The sequence below is a fragment of the Bos javanicus genome, chromosome 1, assembly GCF_032452875.1.
Source record: "Bos javanicus breed banteng chromosome 1, ARS-OSU_banteng_1.0, whole genome shotgun sequence".
Taxonomy (NCBI): domain Eukaryota; kingdom Metazoa; phylum Chordata; class Mammalia; order Artiodactyla; family Bovidae; genus Bos; species Bos javanicus.
The window spans coordinates 122,232,383-122,260,285 of record NC_083868.1 but is presented as its reverse complement, the minus strand read 5'-3'; the positions used below and the strand labels follow the sequence as shown (position 1 = coordinate 122,260,285).

Sequence of the window (27,903 nt, the reverse complement as noted above, 5' to 3'; positions counted from 1 at the left end):
AAGGAAGGAAATTCAAAAAAGAGAGGATATATATATATACATATACATATAGCTGAGTCACTTCACTCTACAAGTGGAAACTAACACAACAGTGTACAGCAACTATACTCCAATAAAATTAATTTTAAAAAATCACTGTCTTTGGGGACCTTACAATATAATGGCGGGTGGGGTGGAGTGGCAGATAGCAAGCAACTAATTGCATAAATAAGTTTAAGTGGAAATTGTGGTAAACGTTAAGAATGAATTCAAACAAGGAGGTGAGAGATTTTAACGGGAGTTGTTTTCACCTGGAAGGTTAGGGAAGAATTCTGAGGAACTACATTAAAACCGAGACCTGAAGGGAAAGATGATTTCAGGTGAAGAAATGTGCTGTTTGTATAAAGGGGTGGAATTCAATATAATCCAGCAGTACTAAAATCTCAGGCACCATCTCTCTGTCATTTGTTCTGGGTGTTCTCACTTCTGCCCAGAGAATTAGAGGGTTAGTAACAATGTCCCTTACTGGTCACTGACTCAGTTCCTGTCAGAAAAGCAGTTACCGAGTTACAATTTAACACCATTCCTTTCTTACTTTTCAAAAGAGGAAGGACATATTTAGCCCTTTGAAACTAATTCTAAATAAACTACAAATTAAGTTACCATCTATAGTTATTTAGTGTTCTTCATTAAAAGAAACTTTTTTAAACAGATTTTTGTTACTGACACCAGTATGTGTACAGTGTTGTTTCCTCCCCCCGCCACCCCCCCCCCCGCCACCCCCGCCCCAGTAAACAGACAATTAGGTAATCCAACAATTTTCTGAGCTTAAGTCAATCAGCAAAAAGGTTTGGTGCCAAATTCACTGTCCCTTGTCCAGCTGTACCAAACCATCCTTCTCATGCTTCCCTCTTCTATTTTTTTCCCCTCTCTTTGCATATTCATTTTCAGTCTCTTTTCCCAGTGTTTCTTCCTCCATCTGCTTCTGAAAGCCAAGAGTGGCACATATCAGAATCAGGAGGGAACTTTCTCCAGCTACATGGTAGCTACATTTTTATGTAAAGGATTATCAGTGAAAATCCTACAAAACCCAAACCTCTCATTTCACAAGAATAACTTTCCCACTGAACTAAATGGAAAGCAAGAGGAAAGGGGAGAAGTTTCCGGTCACGTATATCTCCCAGTGCTTGTCTTTAAACACAATTTAAGCATAAAAAATAACAAAGAATGCAAAATTCACAATAAAGCTTTCTGATCAATAGACTGCATCAAATTATGAGAGACTGGCATGATCAGCACATTCTGATCTCCCCTCAAGTCAAGCGCACTGATGCCTAGTGCAAACTCCAGTCAACTCGGGGCAGTTCACCAGCACTGAGCCCACAGTCATGAACCTATGTTCCCCCATCCTGTCTCCTCCTATCTTACTTGCTCTGCTTACAAGACAAGTCCTGTAAACTTAAAAAACTGCTTCAAGCTGCTCTGTAATTTTTCAGCACTTTAACTACCATTTTGCAGATTGCTGGCTTCCAATCTCACAGCTTAATGAATCACTGCAGCTGTTCTGGCCCTCTTCCTACAGTTTCACACTCTGATTTCCCTTGCAAAACTTCTGTCGTGGGGGCCTGTTTCTCAGCACTCACACTCTACTGAATAAACACCTCAGTACCAACCATGGGAGGCACACACACACACACAAAAAGACTATGACTTTTAATAACGGTGATTATTCAAATAACTGTAAAATAGTCACCAAAATCCTTCACAAGGAAGTTTCAATCCGTATAAACAAAAGGGAGATTATAAAGAATGGCAAGCAGTTATTTCTAATTAATGTAGGCTTTGCCAAGTTGACTCATTGGAAAAGACACTGATGCTGGGCAAGATTGAAGGTGGGAGGAGAAGCAGACAACAGAGGATGAGATGGTTGGATGGCATTACTGACTCAATGGACATGAATTTGAGTAAACTCTGGGAGCTGGTGATGGACAGGGAGGCCTGGCGTGCTGCAGTCCATGGATTCGCAAAGAGTCTGACATGACTGAGTGACTGAACTGAACTTGGCAACTTTAAACCTTTTTTTTTTTTCTTTTTGGTCTTGGGCACAGCTTGCAGGGATCTTAGTTCTCAGACCAGGAATGGAACCCGTGCCCCCTGCAATGGAATCACAGAGTCCTAACCCCTGGACTACCAGGGAATTCCCAAACTTAAATGTTTAACATGCAACGTGTTAACTCCTCTGTTCCTCTCACATTCTGCCCCCAATCAATCTGCAAGTTCTAGCAGCAAGACAGAATCCAGCCTGACAAATCCACCTTTTCTGCCTGGACACCATCATCTCCTCCCTGGACACTCGTCCCTCCAATAAGGGATCTCCCCACATTTACCTGTACCCACTTTGTTCTTCTCTACAGGGCCACCAGGGTGACATGTCTACATGTCCCCTCAGCCCCTGAGCAGTTGGACCACACCCAGCCACCTAGCAGAGAAGCCAGTGGGAGAATAGGGCTGAAACCCAGCCCTCTCCATTCACAGGTGGTAATTTATTCTAATCCATGTAGAGCTTGTCTTTTTTGTCTCAAAACAGTTCAGTAGTTTCCTTCTTGTTCTCCATCAAACCCAAGCTTCATACCATAGTCCCCAAGTAGTTTGGTCCTGTCATTCCGATCTCCTCAAGGAGCACCCGGCCCTCCCTGCCCCAGTGCAGGTAGGTACAGGGAAATGTGCTGTTCCAGTGACACACCAAGCAATTTCTACACTTAAGACACTTGCTCTTGTCATTCCTGCTGCCTGTAATGCTCACTGCTGCCACTGCTATTTACTCAATAAGTCGTGTCTGACAATTTGCAACCCTACAGACTGTAGCCCACCAGGCTCCTCTGTCCATGGGATTCTCCAGGCAAGAACACTGGAGTGAGTTGCCATTTCCTCCTCAGGGGATCTTCCCAACCCAGGGATTGAACTGGCATCTCCTGCATTGGCAGACAGGTTCTTCACCACTGAGCCACCTGGGAAGCTGATAATGCTCACTCTTCTCCCAACAAAACCCCTTCCTTCAGGTCTGGGATCAAATGTAACCACTAAGAAAAACCTTCTCTGGAAGTAGCACCTAATGGCATTTCCAATCTCAGCACTCTTGCCTCTAATCTCATTTTACTTTCTTCTTAGTACCTATATCCACTGAATATATCTATTTATTGTCCTTTCTCCTCCACTAAGAGGTACACTCCATTGATATGAATATGCTGCTCACAGAAGAAATAGCAGTGCCTAAAAAAATGAAAGATTTTATTTTGGCAAGGAAAGAAATAACTGACCATAAATTTAAGAATTTTAAAATGGAAGATAAAGAGAAGCACATTTTATTTTCCCCTATAAACTAGAATAGATTCTTTAAAAAGTAAAGAATTTCATACTGTAGATCATCTGGGACCCAGTTAGGGAAGATGAAAATCCATACAACCTTCTGGAAAGTGACTCAAGGATGCAGAACAAGAGATATAAGAACCCATATCCTTTGATTTCAATACTTTGTTTCTTGGGCCTATCCTGTAAAAATAGACACCAAAACTCATTTTTGAGAACATCCCTATGATATTTTTTCTGTTAGTACAAAACTATATATCCAGTATTGTTACATATCGGATATTCTTGTTGTTGTTGTTCAGTCACTTAAGCATGTCTGACCTGCCATCCCATGGACTGCAGCACGTCACGTTTCCCTGCTCTTCACCATCTCCTGGAGTTTGCTCAAACTCATGTCCATTGAGTCAGTGATGCCAACCAACCATCTTGTTTTCTGTCCTCTCCCTTCTCCTGCCTTTAATCTTTCCCAGCATCAGGGTCTTTTCCAATGAGTTGCTTTTCCCATCAGGTGGCCAAAGTATTGAAGCTTCAGCATCAGTCCTTCCAATGAATATCTAGGGTTGATTTCCTTTAGGATTGATTGGTTTGCAATCCAAGAGACTCTTGAAGAGTCTTATCCAACATCACAATTTGAAAGCATTTTATAAAGAAATCATATGAGGATATATAAACAGGAAAAAAGTACTAGCACAATATTTTATATCCTTTATTAATGATAGTGGGATTATGAACAACTTGAATATTTTTAAATGTCTTCATTTTCACTGGAACCAAAAATGCAATTTTTAAATGAAGTTATATCATTTTCATGAAGTTTGTCATATCCAAGTTCTTACTGATTCCTCCCGGTACTTCACCATTTCTTACAAGAGCTCTGTCATATCTTATTAAAGCTTTCAGAATGATTTATAGATAAAAAAATTATTCAGTGCAGTTCAGTCACTCAGTCGTGTCCGACTCTTTGCCACCCCATGAATCGCAGCATGCCAGGCCTCCCTGTCCATCACCAACTCCCAGAGTTCACTCAAACTCACGTCCATCGAGTAGGTGATACGATCCAGCCATCTGCTCCTCTGTCATCCCCTTCTCCTCCTGCCCCCAATTCCTCCCAGCATCAGAGTCTTTTCCAATGAGTCAACTCTTCTCATCAGGTGGCCAAAGTACTGGAGTTTCAGCTTTAGCATCATTCCTTCCAATGAACACCCAGGGCTGATCTCCTTTAGGATGGACTGGTTGGATCTCCTTGCAGTCCAAGGGACTCTCAAGAGTCTTCTCCAACACCACACTTCAAAAGCATCAATTCTTCGGTGCTCAGCCTTCTTCACAGTCCAACTCTCACATCCATACACGACCACAGGAAAAACCATAGCCTTGACTAGACAGACATTTGTTGGCAAAGTAATGTCTCTGCTTTTTAATATGGTGTCTAGGTTGGTCATAACTTTCCTTCCAAGGAGTAAGTGTCTTTTAATTTCACGGCTGCAGTCACCAGCTGCAGTGATTTTGGAGCCCAAAAAGTAAAGTCTGACACTGTTTCCACTGTTTCCCCATCTATTTGCCATGAAGTGATGGGACCAGATGCCATGATCTTCGTTTTCTGAATGTTGAGCTTTAAGCCAACTTTTTCACTCTCCACTTTCACTTTCATCGAGAGGCTTTTTAGTTCCTCTTCACTTTCTGCCATAAGGGTGGTGTCATCTGCATATCTGAGGTTCTTGATATTTCTCCTGGCAATCTTGATTCCAGCTTGTGCTTCTTCCAGTCCAGTGTTTCTCATGATGTACTCTGCATAGAAGTTAAATAAGCAGGGTGACAATATACAGCCTTGACATACTCCTTTTCCTATTTGGAACCAGTCTGTTTTTCCATGTCTAGTTCTAACTGTTGCTTCCTGACCTGCATACATGTTTCTCAAGAGACAGGTCAGGTGGTCTGGTATTCCCATCTCTTGAAGAATTTTCTACAGTTTATTGTGATCCACACAGTCAAAGGCTTTGGCATAGTCAATAAAGCAGAAATAGATGTTCTTCTGGAACTCTCTTGCTTTTTCCATGATCCAGTGGATGTTGGCAATTTGATCTCTGGTTCCTCTGACTTTTCTAAAACCAGCTTGAACATCTGGAAGTTCATGGTTCATGTATTGCTGAAGCCTGGCTTGGAGAATTTTGAGCATTACTTTACTAGCGTGTGAGATGACTGCAATTGTGCGGTAGTGTGAGCATTCTTTGGCATTGCCTTTCTTTGGGATTGGAATGAAAACTGACCTTTTCCAGTCCTGTGGCCACCGCTGAGTTTTCCAAATTTGCTGGGGTATTAGAGAAGGCTAAACTGACTGCATACTGTGCATACGTTATAGTATTGGGCACATGTCATCAAAATAAACTCAGTTTCACCAAAGGTTTATTTTTATCTTCCTCAAAATTCAAGCGAAAGTTTTGAAGTGTTTCATTTAAACATACACACAACCAAAAAGCTAAAATTCTCATGGTAGCATATTAAACCTACATATGTAATTATTAACCAAACCCATCCATTTCCAATCTAGTCCTGTCTGTTTGTTCATTTTAACCCTTAAGAGTATGTACACATGACTGTCACAGTGATACAAAACAAATGTAATTTCAAAATAGATGCCATTTATTGCCACAAATGACGAGGAAATTGTCACAAGTGATAAGCAAAACAAATATAATTTAAAAATAAATAAATGCCATAGGCAGTTGGAAAGAACCTAGAAAAGTCAAGTAAAATGAAACACATTTGCATGTCCCAACTCTAAGAAATTTTGAGGAAAACCAACTTATAATTTTAATGTCAGATAATCTTCTGTAGATTTGTTCAGCAGAACTTTCAGCCACAAGCCTATTTATAGCTTCTGCTCTGAGCAGAGAAACTACAAATGTAAAAAAGTGTTAAATGAAAACAAAGCTTTCAATAAAAATCACTAAAAATAAATGTATAATTATGAAGTGTAGTTATGGTGATTCACAAAGGTTTTTAGGGCCTTTTTTTTTTGTACTTTTGCTTTCATAAATACTTAACAAGTAGTGTCAAATAAACTCCTTCCTTCCTAAATGAGCTAGAATTTTTCCATTATCTCTTGACCTTTGCAAATTCCAGAAGCCTTGACTAAGTCCCAGTTGTTTCATCTCAGAAAAGACACTTTAGCCAGCTAAATACTGACTGAAATTAACAGGATGTTGTATAAGATGAAAGGACTAGAGAATTCAAAAGAATAGCTGAAACTGAAACAACACTGTAAAATGGTAATTAGAGATAACTACACTACATTGTTCCCCCATAAGCTAGGAACCACTGGGCTGGCCTAAAAATGGAGGGCAAGGGGAGGTAAATTCCCATTACTTACTTACCTTTATTTTATGGCTTTATTTCATTTTTCCATGAGTGTCTTCAGTAATTGTTGAAATTTAGGAAAGCAATAATCTTCAAACTTTATAAGAGAGCCCTTCTTAAGAAGCTGAGCCTGTGTTTCACATAATGCTGAGCCCACACTTGCACCCTACTATCAAAAAGACATAAATTTCTAAAACTTTTGAATGATTTCTCAAGCTTCAAGGAGAACAATTACTGAGGTAAGTTATGGAAAAAATAACTATTAAAGCTACATTTCCCCAACTCCTTTGGAGCTAAGCTTCTAGATGAAAATCATACCCCTCTTTTCAGACATGTTACTATGAAATTTGGAAGAGAGATGGGCTTCCCACCATTTCTGGCCATTTCTATCAATAAACACAGTCAGGAAGACATGGGGTCACCCTACCTCAGTGTTCCAATCTTCTACTTCGTGGTGCAAGAGCAGGAGAGAGAGACACAGATAGGTATGCAGCAGAGGCAATGGTTGAATTCTGCTTTCTAGAGTCTAGTCACCAGCTTCCAGCTCACAAGTCAGCGGAGGCAGCCTCCTGATCCCGGGATGCATTGATAGCCACATATTCATGCCTCAATAGTTCTAATGGAGGCCTTCTGGTTCCCCCCAGTTGGAAATGAGATAGTAACCTCTTAGCTCGGTCAGCTCTCTGCTGTTCCAGGAGTCAAGGCTGGAGGCTCAGCCTTTTCAACAGCTGTGTAACCCATAATTGCTTTTGTCAAATCACCTCCTGCTCAATACATCTAGACTGGCCTCTCTCCTGAACAGAGCATTGACAAACACAGGTGCCCACCTGCCTCGTCAGTTGTGACTGATGTAACATGTGTTGTCCGACGACCCTTCTGTCAGTCCTAAAGGCAAAGAAACTTCCAGAGGCTTCAAGGTCTGAGGCACAGCAATTCACAGATGTGGTACCAACAGTAAGAGATACTGTCTCTGTACTCCTGCAGTTTAAAATCCAGCTGAGTATATGAAGTCAGTTCACATGAAGAGGCTGAGAATAACATACTAAATCTCCAAATAAGTAACAGATTGTAAGCTAGCAACTAATATTGCAGGAGCCCAGCAAAGAGAGGGGAACAAGAAACTAGGATACACCTTGTATATAGCATCTAATTTCCCCAGATGCAGTTTCTCGGATTGGAGAAACAGAAACAGTAGTGAGAGAAAGTGTTAAAATAGATCATTTTTAAGGAAGTCTCCAGTTCTGGACTTCCCTGGTACCCCAGTGGTTAAGAATTCGCCTGCCAATGCAATGGACATTGGTTCGATTACTGGTCCAGGAAGATTCCACATGCCCTGGGGCAACTAAGCCCATGCACCACAACTGCTGAGCCCATGCACTCAGAGCCTGTGCTTTGCAACAACAGAAGCCACCACAATGAGAAGACCTCACACCACAACTAGAGAAAGCCCGGATGCAGCAACAGAGACTCAGTGCAGCCATAAATAAATACATAAAAATTGTTTTTAAGTTCCCAGTTCTAAATGCAAACTGGTACAGCCACTATGAAGAACAGTGTAGAGATTCCTTGAAGAACTGGAAATAGAACCGCCATACAACCCAGCAATCCCACGCTGGGCATACACACCAAGGAAATCAGAATTGAAGACACAAGTACCCCAGTGTTCATTGTAGCACTGTTTACAATACCTAGGACATGGAAGCAACCTAGATGTCCATCAGCAGATGAATGGATAAGGAAGTTGTGGTACATACACACAATGGAATATTGCATGCTAAGTCGCTTCAGTTGTGTCCGACTCTTTGAGACCCTATGGACTGCAGTCTCCCCTGTCCATGGGATTCTCCAGGCAAGAATATTGGAGTGGGTTGCCATTTTATTACTCAGTTATTTAAAAAAAAGACCGCATTTGAGTCAGTTCTAATGAGGTGGATGAAACTGGAGCCTATTATACAGAGTGAAGTAAATCCAAAAAAGAAACACCAACACAGTATATTAATGCATATATATGGAATTTAGAAAGAGGCTAATAACAACCCTATATGCAAGGCAGCAAAAGAGACACAGATGTAAGAAACAGACTTTTTGAACTATATGGGAGAAGGTAAGGGTGGGATGATTTGAGAGAATAGCATTTTATACCATATATAAAAGAGACAACCAATGCAAGTTTGATGCATGAAGCAGGGCACTCAAAACCAATGCTCTGGGACAACTTAGAGGGATGGAGTAAGGAGGGAAGTGAGGGGGGCGTTCAGGATGGTGGGACACATGTGTACCTATGGCTGATTCATGTCAATGTATGGGAAAAACCACTACAATACTGCAAAGCAATTATCCTCCAATTAAAATAAATTATTTTTTTTAAATTCTTAGTTCTAATAAGATAATTTTTGGAGAATAATATGGAAAACTGTCATCAAAAACATGAACGGACAAAACCAAAACCTTGAAAATGTTAAGTAGAGGAGACTTCACCTATGGTCTAGTGGCTAAGAATCCAGGCTTCCACTGCAGAGACACAGGTTTGATTCCCAGTTGGGAAACTAAGATTCCACATGTCTGTGGTATGGCCAAAAATTACAACATTTAAAATTGAAAAAAAAAAATGTTAAGTTAGATTTTGACATTTGGAAGAAACTGGAAATGACTTTTTAAAAAGATAAAATTATGGTATCTTGGCTAGATTAAGGAGTCTAAGTATGCATTATCAAGTGAAAATTGGGAAACAATGATAAGCACATTTTGAAACAGGGACAGCACAGGAAGTTTCTAAAAAAGGCAGTAAAATTGGAAATGTGCCATTAGACTAGAGCAGAGTTTCTCAGCCTTGGCTCTACTGACATTTGGGGCCAAGTAATTCTCTTGAATTCCCTGAAAATGGGAATTGCTACCCACTCCAGTATTCCTGCCTGAAGAATCCCACAAACAGGAGCCTGGAAGGCTACAGTCCCTGGGGTTGCAAAGAGTCAAACACGAATGAGCGACTAAGCACACACAATTATCTTGTGCTGTGCATTGTCAGCTGTTTTAGCAGCATCCCTGGTATCTACCCACAGGATGTCAGTAGCACCCATCACTCAAGACAATCAAAAATGTCTCCAGACATTACCAAACATCCCATGGAGAGGGGGGGAAAAATCCCCAGTTGAAAGCTACAAGCCTTGAGAAAGATTAGTATGGAAAGATGAGGCAAGATAAGAGCTTCACTGGTGACTCAAACAGTAAAGAATCTGCCAATATAGGAGACCCAGGATCAATCCCTGAGTCAGGAAGATTCCCCTGGAGAAGGAAATGGCAATCCACTCCAGTATTCTTGCCTGGAAGCCTTTGACTGTGTGGATCACAATAAATGGTGGAAAATTCTTCAAGAGATGGGAATACCAGACCACCTGATCTGCCTCTTGAGAAATCTGTATGCAGGTCAGGAAGCAACAGTTAGACCTAGACATGGAAAAACAGACTGGTTCCAAATAGGAAAAGGAGTCCATCAAGGCTGTATATTGTCACCCTGCTTATTTCACTTATATGCAGAGTACATTATGAGAAATGCTGGGCTGGAAGAAGCACAAGCTGGAATCAAGATTGCCGGGAGAAATATCAATAACCTCAGATATGCAGATGACACCACCCTTAAGGCAAAAAGTGAAGAAGAACTAAAAAGCCTCTTGATGAAAGTGAAAGAGGAGAGTGAAAAAGTTGGCTTAAAGCTCAACATTCAGAAAACGAAGATCATGGCATCTGGTCCCATCACTTCATGGCAAATAGATGGAGAAACAGTATAAACAGTGTCAGACTTTATATTTTTGGGCTCCAAAATCACTGCAGATGGTGATTGCATCCATGAAATTAAAAGACGCTTACTCCTTGGAAGGAAAGTTATGACCAACCTAGATAGCATATTAAAAAGCAGAGACATTATTTTGCCAACAAAGGTCTGTCTAGTCAAGGCTATGGTTTTTCCAGTAGTCATGTATGGATGTGAGAGTTGGACTGTGAAGAAGGCTGAGCACCGAAGAATTGATGCTTTTGAACTGTGGTGTTGGAGAAGACTCTTGAGAGTCCCTTGGACTGCAAGGAGATCCAACCAGTCCAACCTAAAGGAGAACAGTCCTGGGTGTTCATTGGAAGGACTGATGTTGAAGCTGAAACTCCAGTACTTTGGCCACCTCATGGAAGAGTTGACTCATTGGAAAAGACCCTGATGCTGGGAGGGATTAGGGGTAGGGGGAGAAGGGGATGACAGAGGATGAGATGGCTGGATGGCATCACCAACTCGATGGACATGAGTTTGAGTAGACTCCAAGAGTTGGTGATGGACAGAGAGGCCTGGCATGCTGTGATTCATGGGTTCACAAAGAGTCGGACACAACTGAGCGACTGAACTGAACTAATTCTTGCCTGGAGAATCCCATGCACAGAGAAGCCTGGTGGGCTACAGTCCATGGGGTTGTAAAGAGTCAGACATGACTTAGCAACTAAACAGCAATTTAACAATTTAAGAAGCAAGTATAACTATCTCATTCTGTGGTGTTACCCAGACCTGGAGTTGTAACAATAAATAGTGAAGAGGCTGAGGGTGGGGGGGGGCAGGGACAGGGGGCAGTGGGGAAGCTATGGTGAACAGGAGTACACAAATACCATCTTCAGAGGGAGCCCCTCAGCACAGCCAGCTATCATCATCTGCCCTGTGGGAGGGCAAATCCAAGATCTGCAAGTTTCCTCCCCGTCCCACCCATCCCAAGAGAAATAAGTTTCAGACTTTTAAGTAAATTTTCCTAATTTTAAAAACACAGGCCTTAGTTCAAGTTTTCTGAAAAACCGTAGGCAGGCTGAATTTGGCCTTCAAGCTGCCAGATCTAGATCTATAGTCTGGACTTCAGACTAAGATGACGATAGCTTGAAGGGGTGTTTAGGAGAAATTGATTGATCCTGACCAAATAAATCAACTGTTAAAAGCCAGTTTGGAGAACAGGGAGCAAAAGTGAACTTGAATAAGTATTAGACAATATGATGGAATGACTGTTGAGCGTGATAATAGCATTATGCTAAGTCACTTCAGTAGTTTCCGACTCTGTGCAACCCCACAGACGGCAGCCCACCAGGCTCCCCCGTCCCTGGGATTCTCCAGGCAAGAACACTGGAGTGGGCTGCCATTTCCTTCTCCAATGCATGAAAGTGAAAAGTGAAAGTGAAGTCGCTCAGTCGTGTCCGACTCTTAGCGACCCCATGGGCTGCAGTCCACCAGGCTCCTCCGTCCATGGGATTTTCCAAGCAAGAGTACTGGAGTGGGGTGCCATTCCCTTCTCCGATAATAGCCTTAAAACTATGTTTAAAAAAAGAAAAGCCTTATCTGTTTGAGATATTTAAATACATACATATATGCTTTCCACTACAGATGAAACAAACAAACAACAACAAAAAAAAAACAGAGAGTGGAAAAAATAGTAGTTAAAATTCAACATATCTGAATATCAAGGGTAAAAAAGAGAAATGAAGAAAAGTGACTTCAAAATTCTGAATTCGAGTAAATAATCAAAAAACATCACCCAAGAAACTATACTGCTAAACTTATTTATTTCCCTCGGGTTCCCCTGGAAAAAGTTGTCTTTATAGCTTAACTTGTTAAACTTATTTTCTAGTATTCACTGACAGCCTACACTTTCCTCTCCACTATCAATCAGAACACAAGAATTCATTTCATGCATCATATGCTCCACTTTAAATAATGTTAATGGGAATTGCACTCTTTAAAATAATACATTTAGCTAGTAGCACTTGTTGAGCAATTTCTGTTTGCAGACTCTGTGCTAAGCCTTTCACTGGTATTAGCATATTTAATCCTCAAGTCAAATGCAGAAGGCAATTACCATTTTAAACTATGATTTAGAGAGGTTAAGTAACTTCTTCCCAGGACAATCAGCAAATAAGTGGCAGACACGGACTTTAAATATGGATTGATACCAAAACCAACCTCCTTAGCATTAACCTAAACTGTCTTCCCAAGGGCATCTTTCATAATTAGCATACAATCAGTTATGAATATCTGGCCTTAAAATAAATCATTTGTCCCAGTAAGTCAGGCAAGCTCACACATACCTTTAACTCCCATTTGGAGATGTCTAGCCCCTTCCTGAATGGTGAACCCTCTCTGGCTGTATTCAGAAAGCAAACCTCCCTTCTATAATGCCTTTGCAACTGACCCACAATGTGTGAAGAGCAAACTAGTATCTTTCTCAAATTCTTAATAATATATTCAGATTGAAAGTGGGACCAATACAGCTTTCCAGATAATTCAAGGCACAACGGACTTTCAGCTCAATTTATCAGAAACTCCAAGAAACGTGAAGCAATTTCTTCCACCATGGAACACACCCAAGGATGGCAACACAGAGTCACAGTGTCTAGGTTTCTGAACCTCTGCCAATCACCACAGCAACCAGCTAATTCCTTGTGATCCAATGTAAAGAAAATCCAGTACTGCACACTGTCAGTGTGCACAACCCACCAGGATCCATGCACACAGGACTGCAGCCTCGGAGTCACATAGAGCAACAATGGCTGGGATAAGGTTAATATGACATGTTATGCCATCACTTAGCATAATCCAGGTAAACAAATTCCTCATAGGAAACTATCCAAACCTATATTTCCATTTAGGGCATGTCCAGTTTTACATAAGCAAATTTCCCCTCTGACAGCATTTGAAGCAGCGGCACTTTCAGGTATTTCTGAATTAAGTTCCTGAACCCATTAGAATCACATATCGGATAATTTTCTAACTGACCCACAAGCAATTTCCCATTCTCTTCTCCACTTCACCTCCACCTCCTATCACACAATAAGACTCCTTTTCACACAGTAAGACTCATTTTTCACAAGGATTTTCTACAATTAAGATATCCTCTAAACTCATCCAAACATGCACCATTCTTACACTTAAGAAAAAGTCATACCTTATATCAATGAAGAACTTAAATTCAATTTTAGAAAAGGAGATATAACTGTCCATTGTGAACATTTCTTAGGTTTACATATATGGCTTAAAATAAGCTTCTTAGTTTATCTTTTGGGGGACCCAGTGGTAAAGAACCTGCCTGCCAATGTAGGAGATGTAAGAGATGAGGGGTCGATCTCTGGGTCGGGAGCATCCCCTGGAGGAGGGCATGGCAAAAATAAGCTTCTTAGTTTATCTTTTATCTCAACCTAAAAAACCTCACCTGCCCACTCAGCCATAAACTGTAACCCGCCATAGTGCTGTCGCCACTGGTGTGACAGAGGCATTCAGGAACTTGCTATGGAGACGAAAGACTGGGCTTTTCAGGATTATATACCCTGTGGAAAAATCTCACGCTTATATTTGAGAGACATGAATACGTCAACTATTTTATAATAATATGAAGGTTAATTATTTTAATGAAACAGACTCTTCTTCAGTCTTACCTACTCTACAGGAGAAACATCTGCTAAACAGGTAAACATACCTGTTTATTTGATAAATTAGTTAGTCTCCAAAAACAACATCCAGTTTAAATGTTTCTGTGATTTTTTTTAACAATCTTACATTTGAAAAGGTAACAACTGTATGTTTTCAAAACTAAGCCACCCTCTTTCCCATCCAATTGTTTTTCTTTGAACTGCTTCCTTCAATTTACATGAAATCCATCTACAGCTGTAGGAAAAAAAGCCAGAAAAAGAGAAAAAGCAAAGGGCACCACCACCTCCTCCAAGTTCTGGGTCTAAGACTGCATCACTTACTAGACATGTTCCATTCCAGGAGTGCAAACACATCACTGTGACATTGATTGAACAATACATCAAAGAAAAGTCCAGATCAAATGGCATTCCAAATTTCTACTCCATTCTCAAGGCTTAATAATTACCTCAGGATTTCCCTGATGGCTCAGTGGTGAAGAATCCATGAACCAATGCAGGGGGCAAGGGTTCAATCCTGATCCAGGAAGATCCCACATGCCACAGAGCAACTAAGCCCGTGTGCCACAACTACTGAGCCTATGCTCTGGAGCCTGGGAGCCACAACTACTGAGACCATACGCCACAACTGCTAAAACTCATGGCCCAGAACCCATGCTCTGCAACAAGAGAAGCCACCACCTTGAGACTCGCTCACTGCAACTAGAGAAAACCCCACACAGCAACAAAGACCCAGCAAAGCCAATAAATAAAATTATATACATTAAAATAAAGTGATTTCTGTGAGTAGAAAACACAATGCATTCACACACACAGTGCATACAAAAGCTTTTCTCCCATGAGCTGATTTTCTTTTTATTTACCTTGCTTCTAGTTTACTAAATGCAATCATATTTTAAAGATATTTAATGCCTCAAAAAAGTAGATCTAGGTGATTTGATTAAGTGTTTCAGAACAATCTGGAGAAGCACTTCCAATTCTTAAACAGCACATTTCATTGAAAAAAAAAATTCAACTTCAAAGGAGTTACCAGCATCATTTTTGTAAATCAACAGGATTTAGGACTGAAACAGAGAAATATGGTTATTTTTTTAAACAGTTTTGTGTGCTCACTCATGTCCAACTCTTTGCCACTCCATGGACCATGGAATTTCCCAGGCAAGTATAGTGGGGTGGGTTGCCATTTCCTCCTGCAGGGGATCTTCCCAACCCAGGGATGAAACTCATATCTCCTGCGTCTCCTGCACTGGCAGGCGGATTCTTTATCACTGAGCCACCTGTGAAGCCCTCAAAAACAGTTTTCAGTATTTAAATATACTGTGGAATATATGATTCTCCTCAGAAGATGGAAAACAGCTTCATATAAACACCAGATTGTTTTCTCCTCTCACAGTGAAACACTTGGAATATTTTTAAATGTAAATTTAGTTATTCTTGGCCTTACTTACTTACCTCTAACTCAAAAGTTAATTAGAAAAAAAACAATATCAAAGCCTAAATCCAGCTTCTGACAGAAGAATTAAAATCTTAAAAAAATAATTAAAATCCAATTTTGGATCTATGCTTTCCTTGGCCTAACAAAAATATTGAGTTTCCTTGAGGCCTCTTTCTGATTCCTGAGGCACTTTGTCTCCACTACACATCCTGACATTTAGAATTTCAGAAACATCAAATAAAAGAGCTAGAGAGAGCATACATTACAAAGAAGTCTGGAGAGGAACGGTAACTGGCTGTTAGTGAGTTAAAGGGTTGGAACTTAGATGTAGGTTTCCTGATGCCCAGATGTCTATGGTCTTCCCAATAGGCCAGACTTCATCATAAGTGCCCCTTTGATTTGTTCAGTTTTAATACGCATTATTTTCCATGTAAGCAGCTTAGAATTTCAATGCAGAACTAGACTGAGCCTGATGCGCTTTTTGTTTTTCATGGTTTTCTACTTTTCCTCCACATAAGGCAACTCAGAACACAGACTAGACATTCAATTAATACTCATTGAATTAAATTTTCAAATATTAATTGTCACCCACACAGACCCTTTCTCCCAGGTCATCCGGGTGTCCTGGAATTCAATTCGACTTAACCAGAATTTGCTCAACCCAACAGGTTAAGGACTCAATCCCATAAGTGTTCCCATTTCCGATACCCATCACAAGCAGAAGGATCCCAGGTTACCCACAACTTCTGCCTGACTTTGCTACAAATCAGAGGTTACCAAGACTCCTCTCCTTGGGCTCAGTAATTTGCTAGCATGGCTCACAGGACCAAGGAAAATAGTTGACTTACTACTTACTACTACCAATTTATTACAAAAGATATGTGTTAAAGGATACAAAGGAATAGCAAGATGAAGAGATACACAGGGAGAGGTCTATAGGGTCCCAGGGGTGGGAGCTTCTGTCCCTATGTAATCAGGTATACATCACCTTCCTGGCTTGTAGATACATTTGAAGATTCAGAAGCTCTCCAAATGCTATACTTTGGGTATCTCTATAGAGGCTCCATCCCATCAGTTCAGTCAGAGTCATGTCCAACTCTTGCAACCCCATGAATTGCAGGGTGCCGGGCCTCCCTGTCCATCACCAACTCCTGGAATTCACTGAAACTCACATCCATGGAGTCAGTGATGCCATCCAGCCATCTCATCCTCTGTCGTCCCCTTTTCCTCCTGCCCCCAATCCCTCCCAACATCAGAGTCTTTTCCAATGAGTCAACTCTTTGAATGAGGTGGCCAAAGTACTGGAGTTTCAGCTTTAGCATCATTCCTTCCAAAGAACACCCAGAGCTGATCTCCTTTAGAATGGACTGGTTGGATCTCCTTGTAGTCCAAGGGACTCTCAAGAGTTCTCCAACACCACAGTTCAAAAGCATCAATTCTTCAGCACTCAGCTTTCGTCACAGTCCAACTCTCTCACATCCATACATGACTACTGGAAAAACCATAGCCTTGACTAGATGGATCTTTGTTGGCAAAGTAATGTTTCTGCTTTTTAATATGCCATCTAGGTTGGTCATAATTTTCCTTCCAATGAGTAAGCGTCTTTTAATTTCATGGCTGCAATCACCATCTGCAGTGATTTTGGAGCCCCAAAAAAGTAAAGTCTGACACTGTTTCCACTGTTTCCCCATCTATTTCCCATGAAGTGATGGGACCAGATGCCATGATCTTCATTTTCTGAATGTTGAGCTTTAAGCCAACTTTTTCACTCTCCTCTTTCACTTTCATCAAGAGGCTTTTTAGTTCCTTTTCACTTTCTGCCATAAGGGTGGTGTCATCTGCATATATGCAAGGTCAATTATTAACTGGTTTTCAAAACCCTCTCTCTCACCAAAATATGGAGGGGTAGGGCTGAAAGTTCCAAGTTTCTAATCATGGTTTGGTCTTTCTAGTGACCAGCCCCATTCATGAGCCCACCAGGAGTTATCTCATTAGAACAAAAGATGCTCCTATCACCCAGGAAATTCCAAGAGATAGAGGAACTCTGTGTCAGACACTCTTATCACTCAGGAAATTACAAGGGTTTTTAAGAGCTTTGTGTCAGAAACCAGGCTCAAAGACCAAATATTAGCAGGAACAGGGGAGTAGAGGCCAAACTAAATGTATATTTTTTATTATCTCACAACTAACTAATATTTTGGCTATCTGATGCAAAGAACCGACTCAATGGAAAAGACCCTGATGCTGGGGAAAATTGAAGGCAGGAGAAGAGGGCGACAGAGGATGAGATGGTTGGATGGCATCACCGACTCAATGAACATGAGTCTGAACAAACTCCAGGAGATAATGAAGGACAGGGAAGCCTGGGGCACTGCAGTCCATGGGGTTGCAAAGAGTTGGATACAACTTAGCAACTGAACAATAACATTTATCTAAGTATGGACTTTGTGGATTCCAACCCTGGAAAAGAAAGATCTGTCTGGATAAAATAAAATGGTGAGAAGAACTGAGAATTGGGATGGAAGAGTGGAGAAAGAAAAGCTGAGCAAAGACACATAATCTATAAATCCCTAAGGATGTGCCAGGTATGCAGGTCTTTAACTAAAGTCAGAATAGGGCAAGAACTGTGAGTCTCTACTTTGTGTGTTCATTGCTTTGCTTTTGATGGTTTTCCAGTTTGGGGTTTTGTTTTGTTTTGCTCTTGGTTACCTAGTAAAGTCACTGTGTAAAAAATTCCAACGCTGTTTAAACTAAGAAGAAAAGGAGAATTGTCCCTCTCTAGACGTGGCTGACAGGAATTTCAGAGGCTCTGGATGAGCAAGGCACTCTGGTCACAGTTGTGGTGCCAGCTGGAGGCCCCAAAAGACCCAGCAAGGTTAGCGCAGGAGAGCAGGGAAGCAGGGAGCCTTGGAAGACAAGGCGCCTCAGAGCTGGCTTAGGCAGGACTGGAAAATCCCATCAGAGGGCTGGTTTGCGATCTGCAGAGAAGCACTGTAGGACTTCCCCAGGGAACTGAACTAGGGAGGTCATTTGAATCTTTCTGCCTGCAAACTGTTAGCCAGGTAACTTAAAAAAAAAAAAAAAGGAAAGAAATTAATTCTATTAATATATTTGCTTTTTTCTTTGGCATGCTAAAACAGCCACTGGTGTTTAATATACTCCTAGACCCAGGAAGAAAGGATTAAATGTTTAAAGAATCAGTTTGAGAATACATTTTAAAAATCTAAAAGTAAATAGCTTCTTTCCTGGCACATTATTGACCAGGGGATTGAAGCAGGAATCAATGCCTGGGGCCAGCAATTTGTTATGTAAGCGAATATTGAAATGTTTCCAGTCAATAACATTTGGGTAACAAAAGATGCATTAATAAGTCTCTGGTTAATAATATGCTAGCCACATATGTAGCACCTATAAGTAATTAGCAACCTAGGCTCTATAAAAGTTGTAGCCTCAAACCAGTAAAACAGACTAGTCTATGACAAAGCCTCATTGATGGGACACTGGCTCCATGTTGGGGCTCTGTGGTCACTGGAACTAAGATGCAGTTTCTGGGGCTTTTTCTGAACAATGTCCCAGAATCAAGAATTCAAGGCTGCCAGGATTCCACGTATTTCTTCCACTTGCTGCTGTGCTTGCAGAGTGACGCTGCATGGTATGATACATATTCAATGTCTCCTTAGTGCCCCTGAATGTCTGACTGGGGCTGGTGATGAGCAATGAAAATTGTGTATGCTTGCAAGTTCCTTCCTGCCATAAGAATCTTTACCGTATAATGTTCACATCATTAGAAAAGTAGAACCACAGCACTTTAACCAGAGGAAAATCCTGTCACTCTCTCTCTCTGTGGAAGAAATGTTGAAATAGATTAGCAGTAACTAGAAAAATAAATGGAATTCCTTTTAAAAATTTGAGTATGTAACCCTAAAGTAAATGAGCAGATGATCGTTTAATGCATTCAGGATGTCTTATGCATTCAAAATAATAAAAGTAATATTAAAATCAATATAACAAATGAGTTTTAATTATAACTCTATCCCATTTTATAAATTCAATCATGTTTGCTAGAAGAAGCACTTTTCCTGACCATTTAGCCCCCTCATTTTAGCTGTATGTCCTTGAAAATTCTTTTTTGCATTAAAAGTTTTATAGAATGTATTAACAATAATAAGCATGAAATTACAATGTGTTTTCTTCTATTTCTAGTGAAGATTTTGATTATAAAGTAAGGATTGTCTATTCATCATTCATTCAAAATTTTCTCCCTAACTAAATAAAATGTAATTTCAACCTTATACAAACTAAATTTTAGACCAAATTGTTTTGTAGCAGAATATAAACAGTAAACAAAGTATATGTCCACACTAACAAATTAAGCATCTTGGCAAATAATCACATCTTTTTTTAAGAAATAAATTTAAGGCAGGAGATATATTCATATTTCAATCAGAATAAAAAATGATTGTTATTTTCCCAAAACTGCTACAATATACTACTAACATGACCAAGGCCTGAAAAATACTTATCAATCCATCTAGTAACTAAATATGTAAATGCACTCACCTGAATTAGTTTTTTTAAAAGATTTATATTTAAAAACTAAATCAAAATCATTAACAGATGTTGATTTGCCTCTTTTAACACACAGAAGCAAACATGAAATGGAAATTTTTCCCCCAAGTATAAAATAACATACCTCCAGTCTTGGAATTTTGTTTTAAATAAAGTTATCCTGAATGGGAAACATTAAAACTTATTTAAGCTTTGTGTAATTTTATTTTATTATAATCAGTATTTTTTAAAGGAGCACTCTTGTGACACAGTTAAGAGAGTAGTAATAAACTCAGCAGCACCATAACCAAACACAGGTTGCAACATAATAGACCGTAAGATAGTAAGTAGCAAATCAACTATGTTTCAGTTTTTAAAAAGACAGTAAGTAGCATAAAGACAACAAATCATAATACACTATAATTCTACTCCTCTGCATAACTATTTCTTGGCGAATTAAAATCTCAATTGTGAAAATTATTTCTGTTATTTAAGTTTAGTTTAGTGAGGCAAACACTGCAGCAAATGCAAAGAAGTAAAATGTAAAAGGAAATATCCGTCATTTTAAAAGCAGCAATTTCTCAGTTTAGCCTAAGTTTTATAGCAATGGTTGAAGAACAATACTTATTGATAAATGCGCTAAATATTTCCTTCCAGGAATGAGGCCACAAATTCATAACCAAGTTTCTAGACCAAATTTCTAGAACACACACAAGCTCTAAAGAAGAAATATGCATCTCCTTTCCAACCGGACATCAGTGTTTTATTCATTTTGTATCGTAAGCACACTATTTACACCAAAGTACATGTCTAGTTAGCATCGAGCACCAGGTTTAAAAAGATGTAACAGAGAAGCTCTCTGTTTGAGTTCAGAATGCCACAGAAATCACTGGTGAAGTCTAAAATGAAAAACAGCCCTCTCAAATGCCAGAGCCAGCTGCTACTGTCCACAATCCGACTCTTTCCAAGGAGAACAGCAGATCTGCAGAAGACATGGCTTAAGTGGGAACATCGTTTCCTAGGAGTGGGCAAAGGGTTTCTGTACAGGGCCTGAGGAAATAATTTCAAATTTGCAGGCCATACAGCCTCTGTGACAATCACCACTCCACTCTGCCTTGTGGCACCAGGGCAGGCACTGATGATACATTAATAAATGAATGTGGCTATGAGCCAGTAAATCTTTATGGACCCTGAATATTGGATTTCATATAACTTTTACATGTCATGATATGTTATTTTTCTTTTGATATTTTTCAGCTTTTTAAAAATATGAAAGCCACCATTAGCTCACTAGCCATACAAAAGCAAGTAGCTGTTCATAGTTCACTGGATTTGGCCCATGGGCTGTAGTTTGCTACAAGTATCAGCAAAGGAAACCTTTGCTTTCGGCTCTGTCTGTCCCTTTCCCCTCCATTTACACAAATCTACAAATTAGTGCTCTTTAGCAGAGTGGCCCTTTTGCTTCTTTCAGACCTCTGATGCCCAGTTTCTATGTTTTTCCCAGAGGTCCCAAAAGTCCAACAGAACAATGGTCAGGAAAGACATGGAGTGTGGCCTGAAGAAAGGGTAGAAGCCCTCTTCTTTTGCTTCAGCCATCTGATCTTCTATAAATGACACACCATCCAAATGTTCATTTCACTGTCTATAAGAGGATCATGATATCCAACCACCTGAAAGTATTTTGGAAGGTGTGATTTTACATTGAGAAAGGTAGGTAGAGCAGAAAACGCCACATGTGGAGGAGAGTTGCCAAAAACTTGTTCAGAAACAAGGCCGAGCTTGATGTTTCATGGGTAAGTTCCTTGATCATGATGGTGTGTGGGTCCCGGGAAGAGAAAATGAATTTAGTTAAAACCCCAGGGAAAGAAACAACTAACAATCCCATTGACTGCATGCCACTTTTCATAATTCTCCAAGGTGGCCTGAAACATAACAAACATTAACTGAGAATCTTCTGTGTTAAAAGAACAGGAAAGGTAGTATGAGGATCATAAAAAAAAATAAGACTCAACCCTTAGGCCAAAGAATGCATCATTTACATTTATTCAAATCTATAAACATAAACATCTATCTTACAAAGCAGATATGATTTGTATAAATCAACAGCATTAAGTTAGAAAGAGAACCAAAAAAAAAAAAAAAAATAGTAGGAGGAAGAATTTCTTAGGAGCTAGATTTAAATAAAGAACAGAATTTCAAGGAGAACAGACACAAATTTGAGAGACAGGTACACGTACATGTAGAGTTATAGGATCTGTGGATTCTCAATTCCACCAGATGTTACTAAATTTTCTCTTTTCTCCAAAGATGTTGTGCTTCCATTAACAGTTTGAAACTTCATCCTCACAACAGTTGATAAGATCACAGTTTATTTTTTAAATGCTTTAGTCAATGTGATGGGTAGAAAAGGATATCTTAATTTCATTTTCATCTCTGGTCCTCTCATTCTCCCGAATTGTTTCATATGTCTATTTTTATATGAACGTAAGGCAGAGGCTGGTCATTCTATGTGGCTGGAACTCAGGACACAGAAAGTACACAGAGGACAAGCATCCCTCTCTTCTTCTGGAGGTTTCTCCAGGACCTTGGTCTTTTCCTCTCCACCCCGTAAATTGCCAGTTTACATCAGCAGATAGGGACAACCTTCCCTTTCCTTCATGAATGTGCCAGGGTAAATTAAAGAGTTTATAAATGAACATGCTTGAAAAATACTGGTCTTGACAGAAACATCTGAAACCACTTCCTCCATTTTTCCCTAAAACTTGGTTTCTGCCCAATTTAGACCATGGATGGTCAAGGTACCTTAGAAAACACACAAAATGTTGATCCAGCTCTGGACGCCTGATTACAAATCCTTGGCAGGAATACATCCACTGCTTTCTCATCTCACTGAGAAGGCACAAGAAGTGCAGGAAACATAAATTAGGGAATGAATTTGATTTGCTGACACTCATTAGGAGGGTTTTGCCTCGAAAGCTCCCATGGAAATAAAATTTTAAGGCAAAATTCCTATAAGTGATTCTAGGAGAAAATGATTATTTTTAAACAAATCCTTGTTCAGAGTCTCTCCATGTTGAGAACAAAGTGGCAATCAAACAGGAATGAATGCAGTACACAGCAGAACTCTCAGTCAAGAGAACAAAAAGCAGTATTTTCAACTTTGGTTAACACACAGCATCAAAGCTAGGAAAAACTATAGTCCAAAAACTGATTAATGTGATTCGAACAGTACATTCTCTACTACAGTGGAAAAATTGAAAATCACTACAAGTATTTGTTTCCAAAAGAAAGCATTAGTTGTTCAGTCATGGCTCCTCTGTCCCTGGGATTCTCCAGGCAAGAATAATGGAGTTAGTATGGGTTGCCATGCCCTTCACCAGGTGATCTTCCTGACCCAGGGATTGAACCCGGACCTCCTGAAATGCAGGCAGATTCTTTACTGTCTGAGCCACCAGGGAAGTTTAGAGTGGCTAACATCATCCCAGTAATACTATAATACCACATGGTCTCGAATACAAATGGATTTGTCTAATCCAGTGGTTCCCAATCCTGGGCAATTGTGTCCCTTGGAAGACATATGATTATTTTTCATTTTGAGACATATATCATATTCACACCTGAAGAAGGGTGCTCTGGTATCCAATAGGTGGAGATGAAGGATGCTGCTAAACATTGTAAAATGCGCTGAGTGCTGCTGCTGCTGCTGCTAAGTCGCTTCAGTCATGTCCAACTCTGTGCGACCCCATAGACGGCAGCCCACCAGGTTCCCCCGTCCCTGGGATTCTCCAGGCAAGAACACTGGAGTGGGTTGCCATTTCCTTCTCCAACACATGAAAGTGAAAAGTGAAAGTGAAGCCGCTCAGTCGTGTCCGACTCTTAGCAACCTCATGGACTGCAGCCTACCAGGCTCCTCCGTCCATGGGATTTTCCAGGCAAGAGTACTGGAATGGGGTGCCATCGCCTTCTCCGAAAATGCACTGAGTAGTCTCCCACAATAAATAGTTATCTGGTTCAAAATGTAAATAAGGCCTGGTCTAATCTATTTCTTCATGGCTAGCTGGGATATATTGGCAAAAAATAGGGGGTTAGAGATGATAAGTATTCCTTAAACACCTCCTATTGAGTAAGCTAGACAACACAGAGTTCTGAAGTTGGCTTGATACTGACATAAAGTTTTCAATTAAGCAATTTTCAACTGTAATATTTTAGAGAGAAAATGGAACACAATCTATGATTCTCCCTATGCTATCAAGCACTATACCATCTATATATATTAACTTATCACATCTACTTATACAACAGTTCATAATCAAACTGGCAACTGCTGGCTCCACCTTAAGTCTAAGTCAAAGTCAAAGTCAAATTGAAGTCGCTCAGTCCTGTCGGACTCTTTGCTACTCTCATGGACTGTAGCCTACCAGGCTTCTCCGTCCATGGGATTTTCCAGGCAAGAATACTGGAGGGGGTTGCCGTTTCCTTCTCTAGGGGATCTTCCCGACCCAGGGATTGAACCCAGGTCTCCCGCAATGCGAGCAGACACTTTACCCTCTGAGCCACCGGGGAAGCCAAGTCAATACATTTCTGAATTTATATGATTCTCAATTTCCCATGCCCACTCTCCAAAACCAGTCTTAAATTTCAGCAGTGGGTTTTATGTGGTCACTTTCTGAAAAAAAAGCATTCATATCTGAAATTACCTTCTCTGATGTTACAATCCATTAAAACTTTACAGTCCACCTCCATGAAACTTAAAAGTCAAATTAGGAAAGGAAGATGATTTTGAATGTAAACCTAAACGCAACCACAAAGAGATGCCTTCTATAAAAAGTAAGGAGTGCTGAAAATGAAGTGAAATAAAATATGCAAAGGCTGAAGAGGTCCCTCTAAAAGTAGCAAAACCCTTAGAGGTTATTTTATTTTCCAGTAAGTTTCGTTGGGTGTTTCAACAAAGAAAGTCATTTTCCTGGGAATTATTTTTTATCTCCTTTTCCAAGTTTGCTGAAGGCATTTTCTTGTCTAGATGTTACACTAAAAGATAATTTTAAAGTAATGAAAAAAATTTAGTTAAAACATAAAGGAACCACAAAGGGTTGAGAAACTCATTTTGAAGCCATCGCATATACCTGAGAAAAAGAAAAGTATCCTGTAACCGACAAAAATCTATCCGAATGCTGAAGTTTCTCAAGCTAACAAAGCACGTACTGTTTGTTGTTTGGCAGGAATGTAGAAAGATGGGCAACTTACTCCACTGCAGTTTTCTGAAACACAGATGAAGACAAACGTATTGCTTACATGGACTGATTGGGTTTTACACCAAATGTCAACTTTGGAATATAGACCTAAAACAGAAATTTCTGTCCTTGTGCTTAAGTAAAATTCAAACAGAAAGAGTCCTATTTACTCACCTACCCTAAAAAGACAAAATGATATTAAAAAAAAAAAAAGCAGTACAGCAGAAGGACATTTAAATGCAAGATCTAATTTCAGAGAGCATTGAGTTAGAGTACAAAAGTGGAAAAGCCCAAGGATATCGATGTGCAGTAAATGGATGCAAAGTATGTTTCCACGAACGTGTGGTGAGATTTTCTTTAATCTTGCTAAATGTAAAAAGTTGTGTTTTAGATGACCTTGACTGGACTATAGACTGCAGTTCCAGCTTCTGAAAACAAGGAACGGCATCAGGCTTAGGGAGAGTGTGCCTAAAGGCAAGAGAAGCGTCCCCTCCAAATCCCCAAGGAAGAAAGCTGCCGCCCGGAGGGAGGTATTGGGTAGCCAAGCCATCTTACTGAAAACAACCAAGGTTTTTGAGCGTTGTTTTTGGCAGGAGGTAGGTGTTACCGGCAGCTTCCTGGGGCGCTGGAAGGAATGTGTCACCATCAATCAGAAAGTACACTGAGCCCCGTGTTTAGGTCACAGAGGGAGTACCGCCTCGTCCAGTAAGGATAAGTCCTGCCAACTCCAGCAAAAAAGGAGAAAGGAAAGTTGCAGGAAAGGTGTTGGCGCCCAGGGACCTCCAAACCCAAAAGGAAACCCCCAACTTGTGTTGAAGAAAACTTCGTGCGCTCTCGGGTTCCGGAGGATTCCAAGAGCCCATGAGGGCGGATGCTCGTACATTCCTCCCGACACCAGCACCGCCCGAGGTCAGTTCTGGGGAAGACCTGGGCGGTGCTGGGAAGAAAGGACAGTCCGCCCCAACCACCTCGGTGGTCCTGGTGGTAGGACAGACTCGTTCCAAATCAACCTCCGCGGACCTGGGAGGGACGGGTCCCCCTCCACCTACTCATCTGGCTGGCCCCATGCGAAGGGCCAGCGGATGAATGAACCGCAAATCCGGCCGAGCCTCGCAGGACAGGGTGGCCCGCGGGAGCGCTCACCTGTGGGGATACTGGAGGGCTTCTCGGAGTCTGCACCTAGGCAGGGATTCCAGGGCTGGAGAACCAGCGCCGCCAGCAGCAGCAGCAGCAGCTGCTGCGTCTTCACAGCGCACCACCCCATCTTCGGCCCCTCGAGGGCCCGCGCGGGCTCCGGCACCCCAGCCGCCCGGCAGCGGCGCACTTCTCGCGAGAGCGGGGACCCCTGGTCCGCCCCGGGTGGAAGACAGCAGGCGGGAGCGGGCGGGCGGAGTATGAGCTGGGGACCGGCGGGGGGCAACGCGAGCAGGGCGGAGAGCGACGCGGGAAACCCGGCGATCTGGGTAGCACAGGACGGCGGGCGCCCAAGGCGCCGCGGGCGACTTATAGCCTCCCCGAGGGGGAGGCGACAGGGCGGGCTGCGCCCCGGCTATTGGCCGCCGGCTGACCCGCCGCGCCGCTGCGTGCACCGTGCGGTCGCCTTGGCTCGCCTGCCCCAGCCCCACGTCTGGGATTGTTTGCTCCACTCCGACCTATTTAAGGAGCCGTCTGCGGCTACGTGTGGAGGCTCACGCAGGGCTTCTGGATGGAACCAGGAAGCTTGTAGTTCGGTTTGGGAGTGGGCCTGAGGCGGCGGGGAGGAGACGCCCGCAGTCTGGCCGGCGGGCGGCGCTCCCCGCTCCCTACTCTGCGTTCCCCCAGTGACCCGAGTTTCCCGGTAGCCTCAGAGGGTGCGAATCTGTTCTCCTCTGGATTGAGATCCTACCCTCGGGTTAGAAGCGACTACAAATCTCGGTAATCTTGGCTGAGTGGGACCTCGCCAGGCCTTGAGCGCTGGAGATGTACACACCCACACTCTCACCCCACACCCCCGTTAACTCAGGCGAGTTTCTAAACCCTGTGAAAGAAAGGTCCTGTTTTAACTTTACTCTGTAAACCGAAAGTTTTTATTGTCCATTGAACATTTCTTCTTCCTCTGCCCGCGCCAGGAGAGCCGTAGATTCTCTCCAGTAATGGCTTGTAAATCCTGCGGAATCAGAGTCCAGCATGTGTAACCTGGGGCTGTGCCTTACAAGATCCTCCTGCGGTCCACATGGAAAATTACTCCCAGAGATGTTGTCAGAGCCATCTCGCGGCTCCCTGGCGCGTCCTCCTTTGCTTCCAGTTTTGACTCATGTCTGAGCGAATTCCGTTTAATGTATTACTTCTAATCACATTTCAGCTAGCCCAGTGTTTCGTCTGTTGGGATGAGCAGGGGCAAAAGCACAAATAAGGTAAAAGCCTGACAATTTACCTCATATATGTCATGACATGACCGACTTTATGGGAGAAAAGAATCAGACCGGCAGTATGGCAATATTCCATCTTCCAAAAATAAGGGCGAGGGATGGGAGGGGGCTCGGGGGACTGACTTGAGCCAATACCCTTTCCAACTCC

At 41.5% G+C, this 27,903-nt stretch overlaps 1 protein-coding gene across 2 annotated transcripts in view; it reads right to left on the bottom strand.

The window, feature by feature from the left end:
• PLOD2 (procollagen-lysine,2-oxoglutarate 5-dioxygenase 2) overlaps positions 1–26,817 on the bottom strand; it is a 120,748-nt gene extending 93,931 nt beyond the window's left edge. For both annotated transcript variants that reach the window (XM_061419251.1, XM_061419258.1), the window contains exon 1: positions 26,491–26,817. In XM_061419251.1, coding sequence (XP_061275235.1) covers positions 26,491–26,611 — 121 coding nt within the window. In that variant the 5' untranslated portion in view covers positions 26,612–26,817. The remainder of the gene's footprint in view (positions 1–26,490) is intronic.
• Between the last annotated feature and the right edge of the window lie 1,086 nt (positions 26,818–27,903).